Below are 22,417 nucleotides of genomic sequence, written 5' to 3'. Positions count from 1 at the left end.
TTTCTATTCTCCCATTTTCAGTATTATGGACTACAAATTTTGGAAAATGTGATAAAAACAAGGTGGAAGATTCTTCCAAGGAACCAGTGTGAAGGTAGGAAAATGTTTTAAATAATTGTAAATTCAGAATTTTACTATTTTGACATTTTTATTATAGTTGAATATTGGGTGGGGGTGTTAAATCTTTAATAGTTTATTATGCTCTGATGGAAATTACTGCTTTTAGAGCCTTTGTCATGTGGCAGGGCAGGTTCTATTTATATTTGGGGCAGGGGAGGAAAAAGGTTGTTCTTTGGGAGAGAGAGGAGACCAAAGTGGTCAAACTGTTCACAATAAAAGCTGTGGTGAAACAATATCAATTAGGACTATGACTGAAGTGGATGAAATTTTGTTATATATTCTTATCCGTAGTTTTAAGTTTGCCAAACAGTAATCGATGAGTGATAAGTATCGTAGCACATTAAATAGTACATAAATTTAACAGAGCAAAGGAAAAACAAGGTTTTAAAAATCACAAAACTTGGGGCTCCTGGGTGGATCAGTCTGTTAAGCATCCGACTCTTGATCTCCACTTAGGTCTTGATCTCAGGGTTGTGAGTTCCAGCCCTGAGTTGGGGCGCACAGGGCATGGAGCCTGCTTAAAAACAAAAAAATCACAAAGCTTTACCTTTGGAAATTCTGGGGCTGCTTTAGAAGAAACCAACTTTTAGATCAGGGGAAGAAAAGAAAATGAAGATGTGCTGGTGCCTGTTGTCATAATTAACTTTTACTCTTTGTCTCAACTAGTTTAAGAAACTTAGAACAAGTATAGTGTCTTGGAGTATATTGATGCAGTTACTTACTGTTTTCATATTCTACCTCTATCACCTACTTTATATCACTTGTTTGTTTAATCTCTGAAAAATACATAAATATAAGCCTGGTCTTAAGTGTTACTATGGGTAGCCGTTTTTGTTTTCCTTTTAAGTTTGTATTAAAATAGGTCTCCTTTATTTGACTGTTGGTCTTTAATTCTGTCTTTCACTTGCTTTCTCATGTCATCTTTATGGTGGGAAAGTGACCTGGATTTACTCAGCTAGTCTTTATCTAGAAAGTTGGTATCTTTTTAGCATGTTTAGAGGTAAGACAGTTTTTAATGGCAATATCCTTACTGTACCATAAACCATAGAATAAGAATGACAGTACAGGGGGAAGTAGTGCCTCCAAAAAAGGTTCCTATTTAAATGTTTTATTTTGGGTTGAAACGTTCTAGATGATGATGTGTGACCTCTTAAGGTAATGAGTACAGTTTGGCTGTGTGGCCCAAATAGATCCTCCTTATTTTGCCATTGCTCTTTAGGGATCTTAGGTGCGGACTCTTGTTCCTCGGCTGCTGTTGGTTAAGTCTCTTGTTTCTAAACACCTAGACCCCTGCCTCTTCTCACATAACGATTGTACTAGATGGTCCTGCAATATTTTTTCCGGCTTTAAAAAGGTTTAAAATCATACTGGCTTATCAAGTTCATGGGTTCTATTTGTTACTAACGGTCTCCCTGAGGATTTGACATTTTTAGCTTTCTACACAAATGGGAGTTGTATGTTTTGGTTTTTATCCTAAAGACATAGTAGCTTTCATATTTATGCATAAGATTCAAATGTACACATACTCCACGGTACATAAGACTTTTGAAAAATGTATCACGTTTGAAAAAACTGGAGAGAGGTGGTGGTTATTCTGCCTGACTTAAAAAAGAGTTCTGTTTCACGCCTGTGTTCCTGTTCTGTGTTAGTGAGACACTTCTTTCTCTGCAAACAGTACAGTTGGCCCCTGAACAGCATAGGGGTCGGGGTACCACTACCACCACCACTTCCGTGCAGTTGGAAATCCATATATAACTTCCGACTCTCCAAAATAGAACTACTAAGAGCCTCCTGTTGACTGGAAGCCTCGCCATTGACCGTTGATGAGCACTTGTTTTGTATATGCTATGTATTACATACTATATCCTTATGTAACATAACCTTTCTGGAGAAAAGGATGTTATTGAGAAAATTGAAGAGAATATACATTTACAATACTGTATGTATATTTTAATGCACAGATGAGTGGATCTGTCCACTTAAAGTCTGTGTTGCTCAAACACCTGTATCTATAAAAAAGATTTATCAGAATCACCTTTTCACAAGTGTTTCTCCTCAAGACTAGTAATTAAGCGTGGTATAAACTTTCTAAAAGTACCTGAGTTACTTTACTGCTCATATAATGGTTACCATTGTCAGTGAGGTCATTATATGGAGGAAGAAGTGTGGTATAACTTCTAGGATCTGTAACAGGCTTATTAGAGGAGCATGTAAGGGGCGCCAGGGTGGCTCAGTTGGTTAAGCGTCCAGTTCTTGATACCGGCCGGCTCAGGTCATGGTCCTCAGGGTCTTCTTGTCCCTCTCCCTATGCTCCTCCCCCCTCACTGTGCGTATATTCTCTCGCTCTCTGTCAAATAAAATCTTTTTAAAAAGGAAGAACATGTTAAATGTCTCCCAGAGAATGTTTGTGAACTTGATTTAGACAACCATAGCCTTGCACGATGTATTAGTAATTTGTATTTTTAAGGTAAAAAATACAGTGCTGTATTAATTTGTAATAATTTTCAACATTGTCAATCCTGAGAGGCTTCTCTAAATCTTAAGATTTTGTATCTCACAAAATACACTCACATTTCTGCATGTTACTTTTCCTTCCTCTTTAAAGTATTGGGAGTAAATTTGTACAACCCACAAAAATAGTGTATATAGTTTTTTGGTCTGTAACTCTTAGAACTGTTGTCTCCGTTTAACTATTCCTTGTCCAACTTGCTTAGCATATATATTTATTTGCTTGGTACATACATTGTGTATCTGCTTTGTAGAAAGCGGTAGTAGGAATTAAGAGTGTAAATATATCCCTATATCAAAGTGGGAAATAATACACGTATGGAGAAAAAAGGTTAAATTAGGTATATATAGTGAGCGCTACTCTTGTTAAAAGAAGGGAATAATGATCATATTGGGCCCTTGAAATGAACTCCTTTATGCAAATGGGAGTGCTAGATGTATTTTAAAGGTAGAATACGGGATCCCTGGGTGGCGCAGCGGTTTGGCGCCTGCCTTTGGCATGATCCTGGAGTCCCGGGATCGAATCCCATGTTGGGCTCCCGGTGCATGGAGCCTGCTTCTCCCTCTGCCTGTGTCTCTGCCTCTCTCTCTCTCTCTCTCTCTGTGACTATCATAAATAAATTAAAAAAAAAAATTTTTTTTTTAAATAAAAAAAAAAGGTAGAATAGGTTTGACCAATATCTTAAGTTATTTAAGATAAATAACTTAAATCTTTTCCAATCTAGCGTTCTTTTAATCTACTTTCAGGTTCTTGTCCATAAGTATATGTTAGATTTTCTCCTTTCCTTTTTCTTTTTTCTTCTTTTTTTCTTTTTTCTTCTTTTTTCTTCTTTTCTTCTTTTTCTTTTTCTTTTTCTCTTTTTCTTTCTCTTTTTTCTTTTTCTCTTTCTCTTTCTCTTTCTCTTTCTCTTTCTTTTTCTTTTTCTTTTTCTTTCAATGGCATTAGCAGTTTTCCCTTTAGTCTAAGGCATTCTGCCAGGAAAATCCCTGACAATTCTAAATTCTAGACTGAGATAGATGTTTATTTCTCTTAGTGTATCCTGTTCTGGTGGATCACGAATGAAATTTCAAAAGGCAGAATACACAACAGATAAAAATTAGCCAAGTAAAAGTGTTTCAGAAACATTAAATTAGGGACGCTTGGATGGCTCAGCGGTTTAGCGCCATTTAGCGCCACCTTCAGCCCAGGGCTTGATCCTGGAGCCCTGGGATGGAGTCCCATGTCGGGCTTCCTGCGGGGAGCCTGCTTCTCCCTCTGCCTGTGTCTCTGCCTCTCTCTATTCGTGTCTCTCATGAATTAATAAATAAAATCTTTTAAAAGATAAAGTTAGATTTTAATTTTTAAGAAGGGAGATAGAGTCTCATAATCTAACGTCTAACAAATTTAGATTTATGTAACAAAATTACTAAATTTCTCTGGTTTTTATTATTTTGCTTTAGGCTAGGAAAGTATTTACATTTGATGTTTTCCCTCCTCACCATAGCATTTTACACACGTGGCTGTCATTCCCCTACCCCCAAATAAATAAGCTTAATGATGTCAGGGATCCAAGAATGTTGATTACATATTCCCCCTCTTTTAAGATTTTATTCAGTTATTTATTTGAGAGAGCAAGCACAAGCAGAGTGTGTGTGGGGGGGGGGGGGGAAGGGCAGAGGGAGAGGAAGAGGCAGGCTCCTGCCAAGGAAAGAGTCCAGTGCGGGGCTGGATCCCAGCACCCTGGAATCATGACCTGACCCAAAGGCAGATGCCCAACTAACTGAGCCACCCAGGTGCCCCTGCTGAATGCATTCTTATGCTTGGTATATAATTACTCCATGAATCATTGCTGTTAGTGTTCCCCAATTTACTTCATTCCTCTACTTCAAGGGCCTAATAAGTTCCCTAATACTTTTGCTCGTGCATATATGTAAATTATATGTTTACATAAAATATCTTTGAAGTTCTGAAGCAAATATTTTCAAGTTATAGGTCAGACTCCATTTTTCACTGGAAAAAATGGAGAATTTTTATTTTAACTAAAATTTTTTTTTTTGCAGTGTAGTTGATTTTTAATGTTTTAGTTTCAGGTGTACAACATAATGCCATGCTCACAAGTGTAGCTACCATTTGTCACCATACAATGCTATTATAATATCATTGTATTTTCTGTGCTGTACTACACTTTTATCATTGTGACTTAGTCATTTTTTACTGGAAACCTGTACATTCCAGTTCCCCTTACCCCTTTTGCCCATCCACCTAAACATCTCTCTAGTAACTACTAGTTTTCTCTGTATTTTTGGGTCTATTTCTGCTTTGTTTTGTTTTTTTATTTTTTTAGATCCCACATATAAGTAAAATGGTATGTTGTCTTTTTACTGTCTCACTTTATTCACTTAGCATTTTATCTTCAAGAACTCATTCTTTTTGTACTATTCTATTGTGTGTATGTGTCCCCACATTTTTTTTTTCCATTCATCTGTCGATGGACACTTTCGGTTGCTTCCGTATCTTGGCTATTGTAAATAATGCTACAGTAAACAATAGGGGTACATAGATCTTTGTGAATTGTTTTCATTTTGAGTAAATACCCAATGGTGGAATAATGGGATCATATGGGATTTATAATTTCTTGAGGAATCTCCACACTTTTCTACAGTGGCTGCACCAGTTTACCTTCCCATCAGGGGTGCAGGAGGATTCCTTTTTCTCCGTATCCTTGCAAACACTCCTTAGTTCTTGTCCATTCTGACAGATGTAAGATGATCTCATTGTGGTTTTGGTTTGCATTTCCCCGGCGATTAGTGATGTTGAGTATCTTTTCATGTGTCTGTTTGCTATTTGTTTTCTTTGGAAAATGTCTATTCAAGTCCTCTGCCCATTTTTAATCAGATTCTTTGGGTTTCATTTTTTGATGTTGAGTTGTGTAAATTTTTTATGGGTTTTTTTGATATCCGTTATTGGATATATCATTGCAAATATCTTTTGCCATTCAATAGGTTATCTTGTTTTGTTGATGTTTTCCTTGGTGTGCAAAAGCCTTTTATTTTGATGTAGTCCCAATAGTTTGTTTTGGCTTTTGTTTCATTTGCCTGAGGAGACATATCTAAAAAACGTTGTTATGTCAAAGTTCAAGAGAATAGTTGCCTGTGTTTTCTAGGAGTTTGAACAGGTTCGAGTCTTATGGTTAGGTTTTCGATCTATCATGAATTTATATTTGTGTATTGTAATAAAGTGGTCCAATTTCTTTCTTCTGGATATAGCTGCCCAGATTTCCCAGCACTATTCATTGAGGAGATTGTGTGTTTCCCCATTGTATATTCTTGCTGCTTTTGTCATAGATAAATTGACCAAATAAGGGCAGCCCCGGTGGCGCAGTGGTTTGGTGCCGCCTGCAGCCTGGGGTGTGATCCTGGAGACCCGGGATCGAGTCCCACGTCGGGCTCCCTCCATGGAGCCTGCTTCTCCCTCTGTCTGTGTCTCTGCCCCTCTCTCTGTGTTTATGAATAAATAAAGAAAATCTTTAAAAAAATTTTTTGACCAAATAAGCATGGGTTTATTTCTGGGCTCTCTTTTGTTCCATTGATCTATGTTGAAGGGGAAATTTTAATACCTGGAATAGAATAATTTCCAAATAGGGACTGGTTGTTAGTCACCGAAGTGATTAAAGGTGTACACTAGGACTGTCAATGATGTTGATTCTGTCTTGGCTGCACATCAGCCTTCATTATCTAGCTAGTCCCTCTCCCTTTTTAAAAATAATTTTTGAACTTCAGGTAGAAAATTTAAATGATAAAGAAGGAGGCAGCCCTTTTGATCGTCCCTGGAAAAAAATTTATTTGTATAAAGGTAGCCTTTTGTTTTGTTTTTTAAACCAAAGGATCATGATTTAATCTGTTAAGATGTATCGCTTATGGTTCATTTCATTTCATGAGACAGATGAGAACTTGTTGATATTGAGAAGAGGAATGGTGAATTTATGAACAGTCCAAAGTAATAAGTCATAATTGAACATTATGAAAGTTTGGGTGCTTAAAGGTAGTTGGGCAGTTAAAGTTTGAGTTATACATGTTCTCTGTTTTCATTTGGAACATTGGTAAACCAAAAATTGATAACCCGTAAGGTTTTACTCAGTGTTTTATTAGTGTGATGTTGTATAAGATACTTTAAACTCTGAATCTTGACTGCCTTGCAACCTTGCTGGGATGTGATAGAAGAGATAGTGTATATAAAGCCTTGTGCACTTCTCAGTGCTAAGTATGAATAAACACAGCATGCATGTTGCCTGTCACTTTCCACAGAAATATCTTCATTCCCCCAAATAACCATGTACTCCTCTCAAATCACCTTGAAATTTCTGCTGTAGCTTCCTAACTGGGGTCCTTAATATCTATGTTTTTGTGTCCCTAATATTCACCATGAAGGATTTAGCATGGTATTTTTGTTTTTTCAAAGGGATTTAATGCAAGGAATTGATGGGTTTGATAAGGCCAAGAGAGGGCCATTGATGTACCACAAGTGTTAGTAAATGCAGGAGGCAGATACTAACCTTAGGGCTGGGGGAACAAAAGGAAAGAAAGGGTTGCCAGAAGCTGGAAGGTGTATAACTGTACAATTTGATTTTTCACCTAAACATGTACCCATGATACCACGACTATAATCAAGTTATTCACCTTTGTGATTGCCTTTGCCTTTTCTTTTACCCTTCCTCCTCCCCAGTCGTTCTGTCATTCATTGGATTAGCTGGAGTAGAATGGCTGGATCATGCAGGAGATGTGTGTTTAACTGCCAAACTACTTTCCAAAATGATTGTATCATTTTACATTCTCACTAGCAGCACAGTTGACCTGTAAACAATGTATAAGGGGTTAGGGGAACTAACCCCCTGGCAATCACAAATCCATGTAAAACTTTTGACTTCCCCAGTATTTAATCACTGATAGTCTACTTTTGACTGGAAGCCTCACCTATAAGAGTTGATGAAGGGACGCCTGGGTTGCACAGTGGTTTGGCACCTGCCTTTAGCCCAGGGTGTGATCTTGGAGACCCGGGATTGAGTCCCACATGGGGCTGCCTGCATGGAGCCTGCTTCTCCCTCTGCCTGTGTCTCTGCCTCTCTATTTCTTATGAATAAATAAATATAATCTTTAAAAAAAAAACAGGTGATGAACACATATTATGTATGTTATATGTGGTTTTTTTTTTTTTTTTTTTTTAAAGACTATCCATGAGAGACGGCGGGGGGGGGGGTGCAGAGACACAGGCAGAGAGAGAGAAGCAGTACTGTAGTAAGATATATCTTAGATAGGTATATTTTAGTGTCTATCTTTCTGTTGATCAGTGTTGGTGTTTTAAATGGATAGATTTTGCAATAAACATTTGGCAGGAGAAAAGAACCTTACTGTCATTCAGAATGGCTTTGATGGAAGAATGTACCAAATAAGTGGATCTGTGCTGTTAAAACCTGTTATTCAAGGGTCAACTGTAATTATTGAATCTTTAATAAAAGTTCTTTAGTGATGAAATATACATGACAGTAATTGCCATTTTAAGTGTATAGTTCATTGTCAAATACATTCACAGTATTGTACAACCATTACCACTATCTCCAAAATTTTTTCGTTATCCCAAATTGAAATTGTACCCATAAAACATTAACTCTCCCATTATACTGTCTCCCCAGTCTCCGTTAACCACTATTAAACACGTTCTATCTCTGTGAATTTGCCTGTTCTAAGTAACTCATGGAGGTGCAGTCTTAACAGTATTGTTTTTGTGTCCAGTTAATATCACTTAGCATATGTTTCCAAGGTTCATCCATGTTGTAGCCTTCAGTAGCATCTGAATTTCATTTTTGTAAATGGCTGAGTATTCCATTGTCTACCATGTTTTGCTTACCGATTTATCTGTAGGTGGACATTTGGGTTTCCACCTTTTGCCTATTACAACGATGCTATAAACTTAAGAAAATTTTAATTTCTGTGTATCTTTTATACTTGTTTGGTATTTGAGGCCATAAGAGTGATGGCTCATTCCTCTTAAAATCACTAAACATGTAGGTGATAAATTACAATTTGGTTCTACCTTATTTGTATAGGCTCTATGTTAAGAATTCCTGCTCCTTGGTTGATTTTAGCTGTTTGTCTCTCATTTTGCTGTTTGTTCTGAAATATTTCATTAAGTAAGGAGTAGGAACCATACTCTGGATTCATCTGGACAAGAAAGTGTGAAGTAAATAGGTATATTATAGTGCCTATCTTTCTGTTGATCAGTATTGATGTTTTATTTTATTTTTATTTTTTAAAGATTTTATTTATTCATGAGAGACACAGAGGCAGAGACATAGGCAGAGGAAGAAACAGGCTCCCCATGGGGACCCCGATGTGGGACTTGATCCCGAAACTCCAGGATCATGACCTGAGCCAAAGGCAGATGCTCAGCTGCCAAGCCACCCAGGTGTCCTAGTGTTGGTGTTTTAAATGGATAGATTTTTGCAATAAACATTTGGCAGGAGAAAAGAACCTTACTGTCATTCAGAATGGCTTTGATGGAAGAATGTACCAAATTTGCATTGTTAGAGCTTAAGAGTGTTAAATATTTAAGTTTAATTGGATGGGCCCATGACTCAGTCAGTAGAACAAATAACTCTTAATCTGAGATTTGTTTTTGAGGCCTGCCTTGTAAGTAGATTTTACTTCAGAAAAATAATAAGGGTACCTGGCTGGGTCATTTGGAAGAGCATGTGACTCTTGATCTCAGGGTTGTGGGTTTGAGCCCCACATTGGATGCAGAGATCCCTAAATATGAATAAACTTTAAAAACTTAAAGTAGATTTGGATACTTTTTAAGTATTGCACAAAGGTTGGAACTGGAATGAACTCAGTTTTGTCTGTAGTTTTACTTGACGTTGCATTTTCTCTAGAACATGAAAATCAGCCACTTTGAAAGAGGAATCAGAATCGAATGTGCAACTTTTTTTATTTAATGTATTTTATAATCTGTCTCAGAATGCAATTTTTTTAGTAGGTAGAATCTGGTATTTGTTTCCAGTTACTACTTCATGGCAATCTATCACTGACCAGATAGGATGGTAAGGGTACAACCATATGATTAAAATATTGAAAAATAGGGCTTCTGGGATACCTGGGTGTGGCTCAGTCAGTTATGTGTGAGACTCCATTCACCTCTGGTCATGATTTCAGAGTTGCAGGATCTAGCCCGCGTGGGGCTTTGGGCTGTGTGCTCAACATGCAGTGTACATGTTCCTCTCCCTATATTCCTCCCTGTGCCCCAAATAAATAAATAAATAAAATCTTTCCTTTAAATGTAGGGTTTTTCCTTCCATGGGAATATGGCTCCATCAGGAAGTGTAACATTTTAAAGGGTTTTAGTGAGGAACATTTGGTGGCTCATTCAGTTAGGAATCTAACTCTTGATCTCAGAGTGGTCAGTTTAAGCCCCTCATTGGGCTCCATGCTGGGTGTGGAGCCTAGTTTAAAAACTCAAAAAACTAAACCATTTATAAGGTATTTCTGTGAATCCTTTATGAAAATTAGGTTTGGTAATGCATTTCTTTTACTCTTTCATCAAGTATCACTTTTTAGAAGGTGTTCCTAGGGGATATGATTATTGCCGAGAAAATAATTTGCAAGATGATGGGGCAGCCTGGGTGGCTCAACGGTTTAGCCTCACCTTTATCCCAGGGTGTGATCTTGGAGACTCAGGATCAAGTCCCACCCACATCGGGCTCCCTTCATGGAGCCTGCTTCTCCCTCTGCCGTCTCTGTCTCTCTCTCTCTCTCTCTGTCTCTCATGAATAAATAAATAAAATCTTAAAAAAAAGACTTGGCAACATGATGGGTAATTTCTAAGGCAGGATGGAGTTTATGTTATTTATTTATATGGATGGGGCTTATTTTAATCAAACCTTTTCAGCTAGCTAAAGTTGACGCTATCCAATTACTAAGTTTATGTTGACTATTTGACATTGCTCTCTTAGTGGGACTGTCAAAGACATTTTTCTTGATCTTGAAAATAGATTATAAAAAGATAAATGCATAAGCTCTGAGATTTGGAAAAATTACATGTTAAAATCGGCCTTCCCATGACGTGTTAGACTTTTTTTTATACTAGTGTATATTAAAGAAATTGTACATGGCTGGTTTAAAAAAATTTTTTTTAAGGGTTTATTTGAGAGAGAGCATGTACACACAAGTTGGGAGAGGGGCAGAAGGAGGACAAGCAGACTCCCTGCTGAGCATGGAGTCCAAAGCAGGGTGCCATCCCATGGCCCTCAGATGTGGCCTGAGCCAAAATCAAGAGTCAGATGCTCAACTGAGCTACCTGCACACTCTATGCTTTTTTAAATAGCTAATAGCATCTTTATTTTTTATACCACTTTTTTATAAAGATTTTATTTATGTATTCATGATAGAGAGAGAGAGGCAGAGACACAAGCGGAGGGAGAAGCAAGCTCTGTGCCAGGAGCCTGACGCGGGACTCGATCCCAAGTCTCCAGGATCGCGCTCTGGGCCAAAGGCAGGCGCCAAACCGCTGAGCCACCCAGGGATCCCCTTATATCACTTTTCAATAAGTTGAAGGTTAATTAAAGCTTTTGAGGTGAGTTTTTGTTCAAATTGAGAACAGGATGAGGAGGCTACATATAAAAGATATTGAGGTGCTTAGGTGGCTCAGTTGCTTAAGTGTCGGACTCTTGATTTCAGCTCCAAGTTATCTCAGGTTTGAGATACTGAACTGCACTGGGCTCCGATCCTGCGTGAGATTCTCTTACCTCCCTCTGTTCCTCCCTGTGTGCTTGGTGGTGCGCGCACATGCGCGCGCACACACTCTCTCTCTCTTTAAACATAGTTAAGTGAGGGGCACCTGACTGGCTCAGTTGGTAGGACATAAGAGTCTTGTTTTTAGTATTGAGTTTGGACTCCCCCCCCCCCCCCCATGTTCAGTATAGAGATTATATATAAGAAATAACTTTTTAAAAAATGTTAATGAGGGATCCCTGGGTGGGGCAGCGGTTTGGCACCTGCCTTTGGCCCAGGGCACGATCCTGGAGACTTGGGATCGAATCCCACGTCGGGCTCCCAGTGCATGGAGCCTGCTTCTCCCTCTGCCTATGTCTCTGCCTCTCTCTCTCTATGTGTGACTATCATAAATAAATAAAAAAAATTTAAAAAAAAATGTTAATGATTTTATGAATCCTTTGAAAAGCTTGATGATTGAGCAACAAGAACATAGTTGAACTTGCAGTGTTTCTGATTAAATAAAAAATTTTTTTAAATCTTTATGTATATGTATGTGTCAAATTTTCTTGATTCCCAAAGAAGAGCTTAGAAAGCTACTGGAAGGAATATCCTAGGGGCGCTTGGGTGGCTCAGTTAAGTATCCAAATTCTTGATTTTGGCTCAGGTCATGATCTCAGGGCCCCCATGCTGGGCACTACACTGGGCGTGGTGCCTGCTTAGGATTCTTTCTCTTGCTTACCCTTTGTCCCTCCATTCTCTCTCCCTCTAAAAAAGAAAAAATATTTCAGCTTCTTCACTTACACTTTTAGAATAGTAGGAAACCGATAAATTCATTTTAATTTTTACAGATTATAATGTTTTAATGACTTCTTTAGGAAGTACATTGTTTTAAGAAATTGATTTGAATGTCACTGTTAAGTCTTAAAAGCTGAGCTTTTCCTGCTGCTTCTACCCATTTGGCTTTTCTTCCTTGATAAGCATGACTCTTGTGTATTTCCTCTTTTTTACTTAAAATGTAAAACTGTTCTTAATTGAGCTGCTCTAATCTTTTTAAATTTTGGGTAATCCATGGGAAAGGATTTGGGAAAGAAGTTAAAGTACTTACTGACCTAAACTTTGTACTAGTAGTAGATTCTAGACAGACATTTTTATGTGCCGTAGTACTTGATCAGAAAAGGTGTTGTTCCAGTGTTCTGAAGGGACTGAAGTACAATCATTGTAGAGTGACATTAAATTAAGATTGTGTATGGTCTGTGGGAAGCTTCCTTTTCTTATTATTTCACTTTTTCCCTGTTTTCATCTTTTACCCTTTGCTCCATCTACAGGAGAACCTCAGAAGCCTCTGAAAAGAGAGGGAGAAGATACTTAATTGATTTAATTGGTAACAGAAGAGTTGACAGATCTCTGTTTGATCCTATTTTCTTGTTCTCTGAGGCTGAGAAAAGCCTCCAAATAAATATCTCAACTAGAGGCAGCAATAGTAGTTTTAGACATTGTCCTCATTCCTAATGACAGATTAAGAAGAAAACTACTAAATCTCTCATGGCTATATGTTTCCCATGTTAAAAGGTTTCAGAGGGATTTCTATTACTGTTTTTTTTTTCTTTCTTAGAACTGCCATTTCCTCAATTTTTTAAAGAGGCCTTAGTGATAGTAATTTATATGTAAAGAACAGAAGGGCAAACCATACTAGAATTATGTTTTGGTTAAATATTTTAGATACTATTGATATGTGGGATTGTTTTGTGGGCTATCCTAAATAATTGGTATAATTCAGCTTTTTAAAAAAATTTATAGTTGTCATAATATTAATTTTAGGTATACAGAAGCTTTCTTTTGAAATTTGATTCGGAGATCCTTGGGTGCCTCAGCAATTTGGCACCTGCCTTTGGCCCAGGGCGTGATCCTGGAGTCCTGGGATCGAGTCCCGTATCAGGCTCCCTGCATGGAGCCTGCTTTTCCCTCCTATGTCTGCCTCTGTCTCTGTGCCACTCGTGAATAAATAAATAAAATCTCAAAAATAAAATACATTTGATTTTCCTAATTGTTTCCCTTTTTACTGTCTTACTAAAACTAGCCCTGATTTTGTGTTCACAAAGTCTGTTCATTTGAAATAATTTCAGTTAGAAGTGTTGCCCCAAAAATATAGAATGCACACCTTTTAGCTTATTCTAATATTAACAACTTCTACAAGCATAATAAAATTACCAAGCCGTAAGACAAACATTGGTCAGTACTATTAACTGTGGACATTAATTCAGATTTCACAAGTTTTCTGTCTAATGTCCCTTTTCTGTTTTACTGTTTGGTTAGTTGGGTCATTTTAGTCTCCTAATCTATGACAGTTTTTAATCCTTACTTGATAGGTCTTGGACACTTTTGATGAGTTCTGGTCAGTAAGTTTTGTTGAATGTATTTCAATTTAGGTTTGTCTGCTTTCTCATGATTTTTTTGGCAAGATATCACAACATGTGATGTCTTCAGTCCACCATGACACAGTGCAAATGATACCAGTACATTTAATTATTCATTTATTAACGTTTATTAGCTGGTGGTTCCTGCCGCTTTTCTGTTTACAGAATTAATGTTTTTTTTGTCAGATGATCTTGGGAAGTAATTTGACTACACTGACTGGTATCTTATTTCTTCTGAAAGATTTGGCCATTCTCCTTAGCCGTTCATTGGTGGTTCTCATTTGTAACATTTAGTATTGCGGTTTTTGCCTAGTAGAACTGTTAAAAATGTAAATGACCTAGTTTAAAATTGGATGGTATGTAAAAACCAGTTAAATTTTTGGCACCTAGCAGTTTTTCAAGTGTCTTAAACTATGAATTAAGAATATTGATACTTGACATTACATTTTTCCATTGATTGATAGCCCTCATGTGACATTATTGTACTAATAAAGTTTTTCCATAGTAAAGAAATTATCTTCATAATTAATGGTTTTAAATGTTTAGTTATTTGAAATATATGAAAGGAAATGAGTAGTTTTGCTATAATTCCTATTTGAAGTACAAATGAAAGGGAATAAATTTACTACTTTAACTCAGGATTAAGGTAGTTTTACAATCAAATCAGCATTTTATTGCATTTGTATTATATATATATATATATACACACACACACACACACACACACATATATATACTTATTGGTAAGTTTCTTCGCAAATCCCTTCTCCATGAAAATTTGAATCCAGAGTTCCAGATTTATTGGATCAGGCTTAGGGGACATAGTTCCAGAAAGTCTTAGCTGTATTTTCAGAAATCAGATTGCTCTGAAAGAAGATCATCATAGATCATTTGGTAGCTAATTAAATAAATGTGAGACTAATCTTTATTTTATATAGTAAGTAATATTTATTTAGGGATCCTACTTCTCAAACTCCTCGGGTATGTTAATGTGGGTTTACAGTATAACTTTAAAACTTAGGGGACCAGGGTGCTTGGGTGGCTCAGTTTCAGCATTTGACTCATTAAAGATTTTATCCACTTACAAGAGAAAAGGAGCGTGCGTGAGGAGGAGAGAGAAAGAATCTCAGATTCCCGTTCTGAGTCTGGAGCCTGATTCTGAGTGTGGTGCTTGCTTAAAATTCTCTCCCTTTATTTGCCCCCCCCCCCCCCATAAGTAAAGAGTAGGTTGTATTAAGATACTCTTTAAGTAAATAACATTAGAAACCAAGCTTTCTCCTTAACCCTTCTTCCATATTGTAGTGGAGGACTAGTTAAAAGTCGTATTTCCAGGATTACCTTAATGTAACATCTGATCTTGATTTAGAAATATTTTACATGAACTTTATAGTGCTTACAAAATTACATCTTCAGGGGTTTTGTCGTTTTAATCCTTTAAAATAAATTTATGTGTGTGTTAAATAAATGGACAACATACTAGTCCCTTGTATTTTTTTTTATTTAAAAATTATGTTTTGGTATGTTTAACAAGTATAGCATTAAAGAACATCTTAGACGATAATTTGTAATTGTTAAACCTGTATTTGGTAAAGGTAACAAATTAAAACTTTAAAGGAGTAGTGCACGAAAGCGATTGGCATTAAAAAATGTCAATATTGGGGATCCCTGGGTGGCTCAGCGGTTTGGCGCCTGCCTTTGGCCCAGGGCACGATCCTGGAGTCCCGGGATCGAGTCCCGTGTTGGGCTCCTTGCATGGAGCCTGCTTCTCCCTCTGCCTGTGTCTCTGCCTCTCTCTCTATGTCTATCATGAATAAATAAATAAATCTTTTAAAAAATGTCAGTATTGCTGATGGGATTGGGGTTTATTATCTGACTTTACTTTTATCTCCCCCAGTTTTTGTTGTTGTTGCTGAAGATTTATTAGCACGCTCTAAAAGTGTTGAATACTTTTTTTAATAGGAATTAAAAAATACGTTGTTGGCCTCATTATCAAGACGTCATCTGACCCAACTTGTGTAGAGGTAAGACCATTTTTGAAGATTAGTGTGAGAATGTAAAATCATTTAAATATTAAATCTTGAACTTAAATCTACTTATAACAGGCATACAAACATGCACAACAATCATTTACAGTAGCTCTAATTATTTTTCTCAAAGGGATTTCTTTGCTTATGTTCTTACTTACTAAACCTGTTTTAGACTTCTAATCTAAACTTTTTTTTTTTTTTTAGAAGGAAAAGGTGTATATTGGGAAATTAAATATGATTCTTGTTCAGGTAAGCTTTGACTCAATTCATTATTTTCCTTAATTAAATGCTTCACTCAGGCTGATTAGTGGAACAAAATATTCAAACGGACTTTTATTAAGTAACTAGACTAACATCTTGAAGTAGTACTACTAGTAGTTTTTATAATAACTATAATAGTTAATCTATTGTTTCACATTTGAAATTGTAAATTTGCTACAAAACATCAGATACTATACTGTAAACTCTTCTGTGGCTCCATATGGATCAGATTTGTTAAAGAGCTTTCTCATTTGCCTGTTACTGTGCAGATTTCCTTTCCATGTTATCTCTGTTTGAATTCATTCCTTAATGCTTTTTCACACTTTCTAAAGTCTCAACTTCAAAACTATTTATTTACATACTATGATAGAACATTTTCTTGAGAACATTAATTGGTGTGTGAGGGGCAGCCCCGGTGGCTTAGCGGTTTGGTGCCGCCTTCAGCCCAGGGTGTGATCCTGGAGACCCAGGATCAAGTCCCACATCGGGCTCCCTGCATGAAGCATGCTTTTCCCTCTGCCTCTGTCTCTGTCCCCCACCCCCCGCCGCCGCCGTGTGTCTCTAATAAATAAATAAATAATATTTAAAAAATAATTGAGAAAAAAATAGATTTTTCTATTTAAGTCATGAAAATATGTGGGTTTTCATTCACTAAATCACACTGATATTTATACTGAGGACATTTGTTGTTAGCCTACCTTTGGGATGAAGGAGGAGTACAAAGAAATTAGTTAGCTCTTGGGGGCACCTGGGTGGCTCAGTGGTTTGAGAGTCTGCCTGTGGCTCAGGTTGTGATCCGAGTCCTAGGATCGAGCCCTGCATCAGGTTCCCCACAGGGAGCCTGCTCCTCCCTCTGCCGGTATCTCTGCCTCTCTCTGGGTCTCTCATGAGTAAATAAATAAAATCTTTATTGAAAAAAAAAATTAGCTCTTGTTAAAAGGTGGGCAATAATTGGGTTAGGAAAAAACCCTAGTATACAAAATACACAGTACAGACTTGAAATACAATCCAATTTTCGTCAGTGATGATTCTATCCCCAATTGTAATGCTGTTTCTTAGAAATTTATGTAGATAATATTACATTTCAAGGCTCAGATTCCACCCAAAGAAAATGGCTCTCACTGTCGATCACCTTTTTATTGCTTAAGAGTTTCACTTTGAGGGCAGCCCTGGTGGCTCAGCAGGTTTAGTGCCACCTCCAGCCCAGGGCGTGATCCCGGAGACCCGGGATCGAGTTCCACATCAGGCTCCCTGCATGGAGCCTGCTTCTCTTCTCCCTCTGCCTGTTTCTCTGCCTCTCTGTGTGTGTGTGTCTCTATGAATAAATAAAATGTTAAAAAAAAAAAAAAACTGTTTTACTTTGAGTCTACTTAGGATAATTTGAACATATGTGTCTGACTAATATTGATACGCATGCACATTATTAGGACAGCCTAGACTGAGGTGCATGGCTGCTGGCTCAGTCAGTGGAGTATGCAACTCTTGATCTTGGGTGTGAGTTCAAGACTCTCTTAAACTTTAATAAAAAGAACCAGACTAGATCATTTGGGATAACTGAGAGGTGTTCTGGGCATTTGAAGCCAAAAACTTTATCTGTGTTCTACTTTATCCAATTTATTCTATAGAGGATGACACATTTCCTCTCTTAGTCAAGGAGGAGAAAATGAAAAGTGTGGGTGTTACTAACTCTTGCTTATAGTATTACACAAGTTCTTTGAAGTTTGTTTTGCCATCGAGAAGTGAAACTAAATTAACATCTATTTTATTTTAGATATTAAAACAAGAATGGCCAAAACACTGGCCAACTTTTATCAGTGACATTGTTGGAGCAAGTAGGACCAGTGAAAGTCTCTGTCAGAATAATATGGTGATTCTTAAACTCTTGAGTGAAGAAGTATTTGATTTCTCTAGTGGACAGATAACTCAAGTGAAAGCAAAGCATTTAAAAGACAGGCAAGTAATTTTTTTTGTTTTAGAATTTCTAAATTATTCCTGAAGAGATTTAAAGGAATTTGGAGGTGATTATAATTTTTTGAGAAATTGTGATTGTTAATGTGATAAATTACTTTTAATTATTTTTTAGTACAAATTTAAATAGTCTTAGAGTAGACCTAATCTTCTAAATCTGGAGGTTTGAAAAGTATGTGTGATGATAAAGGTAGGATATCACACTTTCAATTGTCACAGCTCAATAACTTTATACTTCTCATGCAAAAGAAATCTAGGTCAGGAATTCCCAGAAACCTTTGGGATCTGTATATAAACGGTTGACTACTTAAATATAAGCCCAAGAAATGACTTGGATCCAAATGGCAACTGATTTGTTACCAGCCCTGCATCTTGAGAATGTGCCTCTTTCTTTTCTTTCACTTCAAGTAATAAAAATTTGTTGCGGTCTTTAGGACACAGTGGTATTTCACCTTTATATATTCAGGCTAACGTCTGTATTCATAATTTTAACTCTGTTTCTGTGTATAACCACATTGTAGGATTTGAGAGATAAATAAACACATATACATACCCCCCTCTTCTAGTTTGGACAGAGTTTTGTTTCAACTATCTTGATTTAACATCTTAAAAAAAGACCAGACTGATTGAAATTATTTCAGATTAGACTAAGGATGACAGGAACCTCTTCTTTATGGATAATCTTTGAGAGAGTGATATTACAGGTAGTTCTAGCAACTTTGTAACATTTGATGAAGTTGTTGATACTTGTGTTTAAATAGTAACTGGAGTTTTTAATGACCAAATTACTGAAATCTTTTGTAATTTTGTTAGTATGTAAATAATTTCTCTGTCTTCTAAACTGATCAATTCTTTTTTTTTAGCATGTGCAATGAGTTCTCCCAAATTTTTCAGCTGTGTCAGTTTGTGATGGTAAGTGCTTTTGATACCGTTTTTTAAAAGTAACACTTAATTATATGAAGAGGATTATTTACAAGTATGTTTTTGTTATAGGAAAATTCCCAAAATGCTCCACTTGTACATGCAACTTTGGAAACATTGCTTAGATTTCTGAATTGGATTCCACTGGGATATATTTTTGAGACCAAGTTAATCAGCACGTTAATTTATAAGGTATAGTGAATACATCTCAGTTCTTATCACTGGATAGTTCCATATATTTTTAATTTCTAATGGTCTTTGCTCTAGAAAAGCTTGCATTTATAAGCATAACCTACCAATGTTGTGTCTAATATGAGAAACTGCTTAGAAGAACTTTTCTTTAGTTTCAGTTAATCTGTGTAATGGTGTCAAACTCTCAGGAATTCCTTGTGAACAGCTATTAAGGGATTTGATTTTAGTTTGCTATATAGGTCACAGTAAGGTAAGTTAAGGCTATAAAATGGAAGGTCTGGTTTCTTTCCTGTTTTTGTTTCTGTTTTAAAGCAGCAGCATGCAATACCTGTGTAAACTCTTAATACTTGTTCATCCAGAGACGACTGCTTATCAATAGGTTGTATTATCTTTCCAGATGCTTTCTTGGCAAATAGAAGGAATAAATTTGTATGCTTAACTGAGAAGATTATTATAACTTAACATTTGAGGTTTTGTAGTTTAGGGCTTGATAAGGTAATACATTATTCTAATATATGAATTTACAATATTGGAGACAGTTTACTGTTGACAGTGTATACATAAGTATATATATAACTTTGCTATTGTCAGTGGTACAAGAGGAAACTAAGTAATACAGCATTTATGTACCTGTCTATTTTGCATAAATGTTTATACATATAATTGTCAGATCAATGAACATAATCCATTTAAGGCTTTTTGATGCTTACCAAATTGCCATCCATAAGTGGTATGCCACTTTCATACTTTCTTAACAAATAGAATATGAAAGAGCCAGTTTTACCATACATTTGTTAATCGTATGTGTATCGCCCATCTCCTAAAATCCTGAGCAGTTATAAATCTTGGGTCTTTTTTAGACTATACATAAAATATGATGTCGTTAAAAGTCCTAAAATGGGTCCTGGGAAAATTACTAAGTGACTTTGTGTTTAGATGTCTGAAGACAGATCAGAAGAGGCTCAGTTTTTTCCTAAAGCATTTACTGTTTGTTGGGTAGATAATGAAATTTCCTCTATATATGTGCAAAACAAAATATCCATGGATTGATCTGATTTTTTTCCCATCTTATGATCCTGATTGTTAAAACCTTTATTTTTCTTAATTGTTAAGTAAAATATTACAGGCCATTTATTTTTTGCTTCCTTTTTTTAAAATTTTAAAATAGTTCCTGAATGTTCCAATGTTTCGAAATGTCTCTCTGAAGTGCCTCACTGAGATTGCTGGTGTAAGTGTAAGCCAATACGAGGAACAATTTGTAACGCTCTTTACACTGACAATGATGCAGCTAAAACAGGTAATACAACACTCTTAAGATCTGAGCAAACCATTTTAATGCCTTAGAAAAATTTGAGTTGGAGTTGAACTGTTCTGTCATAACTAATCATAACTATTGTGATTGTATATTTTTTACTTCATTTGATCGCTATACAGTGTATATTTATTAAAATAAGATTAGGCAGACATTCTAATGAACATTTGGAAATTCCTTGAAATAGAGATTCTGGAAGTATCCGAGGAATTTATTTACATAGACTTTTTAGAAGCTTGGAAACCTGGGGTTTAATATTACCTCTTGTTTCTGACTTTGACTCCGAAATGAAGAGATTGTACATTAACAGTCTTGATTAGGTATATATGAAATTGTTTAGAGTGTTAACCATAATACATTACCTTAGTGATCCAAATGAATTACTTAAATGTTCTTGTTTTTTAATAACACTAAGGAAGGAAAAGTCTGATACAGGGAAAAAATGAAAAGATACTTTGTGAAATCTTACTGTTTGTAACATTTTTAAAAACCACTAGAATGCAAAAATGCTATAGTGTAAACTGACAATGGATTCCTAGTGAAGAATAATCTAAGTCTGGCTTATAATATCAGTAACAAGGTGGTGAAATCTTGGTACTTAAAAGTAATATCTTTTGTTGATTTTTTTTAAGATGCAGACTAATGGTCCCTGTTTAAACTTGTAGATGCTTCCTTTAAATACCAATATTCGACTTGCATACTCAAATGGAAAAGATGATGAACAGAACTTTATTCAAAATCTCAGTTTGTTTCTCTGCACCTTTCTTAAGGAACATGGTCAACTTATAGAGAAAAGGTTAAATCTCAGGGAAACACTCATGGAGGTAGGCTTTGTGGAGCCTTTGGCTTCTGAAATTCTTAAATAATGAAAATTGTTTCAAAAATGCCTTGTTATAAAAATGCCTTTGTTGTGAAATGTCTACCTTTTCTTTTTTAAATGTCTGTACCTTTGGGCACTTGGGTGGCTGGCTAAGAGTCTGCCTTCAGCACGGGATCCTGGGATAGAGCCCTGCCTGCTTGTCTCTCTCCCTCTACCCCACCTCCAACTCTTGTGCATGCATCACTCCTAAATAAATCCTTTTTATTTTTTAAAATATTTTATTTATTCATGAGAGACAGAGAGACGCAGAGACCCAGGCAGAGGGAGAAGCAGGCTCCATGCAGGGAGCCTGACCTGGGACTCAATCCTAGGTCTCCAGGATCACGCCCTGGGCTGAAGGCAGCACTAAACCGCTGAGCCCCCTGGGCTGCCCAATAAATCCTTTTTAAAAGTATCTTTCTTCCTCTGTCGTGTGTCTCTCCCCGCTCCCCGCATGCTTGTCTGGGTCTTCTCTCTCTCTCTCTCTCTCTCTCTCTCTCTCTCTCTCTCCCCTCTCTCTCCTCTCTCTGAAGTAAGTAAAACCTTTTTTTAAAAAAAATAAATAGGGATGCCTGGGTGGCACAGTGGTTGACCATTTGCCTTCAGTTGGGGAGCCTGCTTTTGCCTCTGCCTATGTCTCTGCCCCTCTCTGTGTCTCTCATGAAGAAAATAGTCTTTTAATATAAATAAGATGTTTGTACTTGTGACCTCTTCTTACCTATTGTCCATGCATAAAATATGTTAATTTTGAATTACAAGCTGAATTTGTTCTGTTTTCTGCATAATGCCAGATCAATAATTGATAATCACAATTCAATTCCTAATTGGTCTTCAGACATTTCTGAGATGAAAAGTCTAAAGATGTTTAGAAACTGAGGTATAATCTATATAATATAAAACTGTTTTTAGAGTGTACAACTGTAGTGAGAGTCACAGAATTATTAAGTGTCCTCTATTCTAAAACATTTTCATCACCCGCAAAGGGTGATGTACCCATTGAAATATATAGGTCCTTCGTTCTGGTCTTCTCCTGCCTCTAGCAACCACTAATTTGTTCCCTATGGATTTATCTATTCTGAACCTTTAATGTAAG

The 22,417-nt window shown here is 36.5% G+C and overlaps 1 protein-coding gene across 4 annotated transcripts in view; it reads left to right on the top strand.

Annotated features, from left to right (window-relative positions):
• The window catches only part of XPO1 (exportin 1), a 46,740-nt gene that overhangs the window by 12,195 nt on the left and 12,128 nt on the right, over positions 1 to 22,417 (top strand). For all 4 annotated transcript variants that reach the window (XM_038551365.1, XM_038551367.1, XM_038551366.1 and 1 more), the window contains 8 exons: positions 22 to 94; positions 15,744 to 15,805; positions 16,016 to 16,060; positions 17,844 to 18,025; positions 18,904 to 18,952; positions 19,034 to 19,153; positions 20,322 to 20,450; positions 21,131 to 21,289. In XM_038551365.1, the coding sequence (XP_038407293.1) occupies positions 22 to 94; positions 15,744 to 15,805; positions 16,016 to 16,060; positions 17,844 to 18,025; positions 18,904 to 18,952; positions 19,034 to 19,153; positions 20,322 to 20,450; positions 21,131 to 21,289 (819 nt within the window). The remainder of the gene's footprint in view (positions 1 to 21; positions 95 to 15,743; positions 15,806 to 16,015; positions 16,061 to 17,843; positions 18,026 to 18,903; positions 18,953 to 19,033; positions 19,154 to 20,321; positions 20,451 to 21,130; positions 21,290 to 22,417) is intronic.

This window comes from Canis lupus, chromosome 10 (genome assembly GCF_011100685.1).
Source record: "Canis lupus familiaris isolate Mischka breed German Shepherd chromosome 10, alternate assembly UU_Cfam_GSD_1.0, whole genome shotgun sequence".
NCBI classification, from domain to species: Eukaryota; Metazoa; Chordata; class Mammalia; order Carnivora; family Canidae; genus Canis; species Canis lupus.
This window is presented reverse-complemented; position numbering and strand designations above follow the sequence as displayed.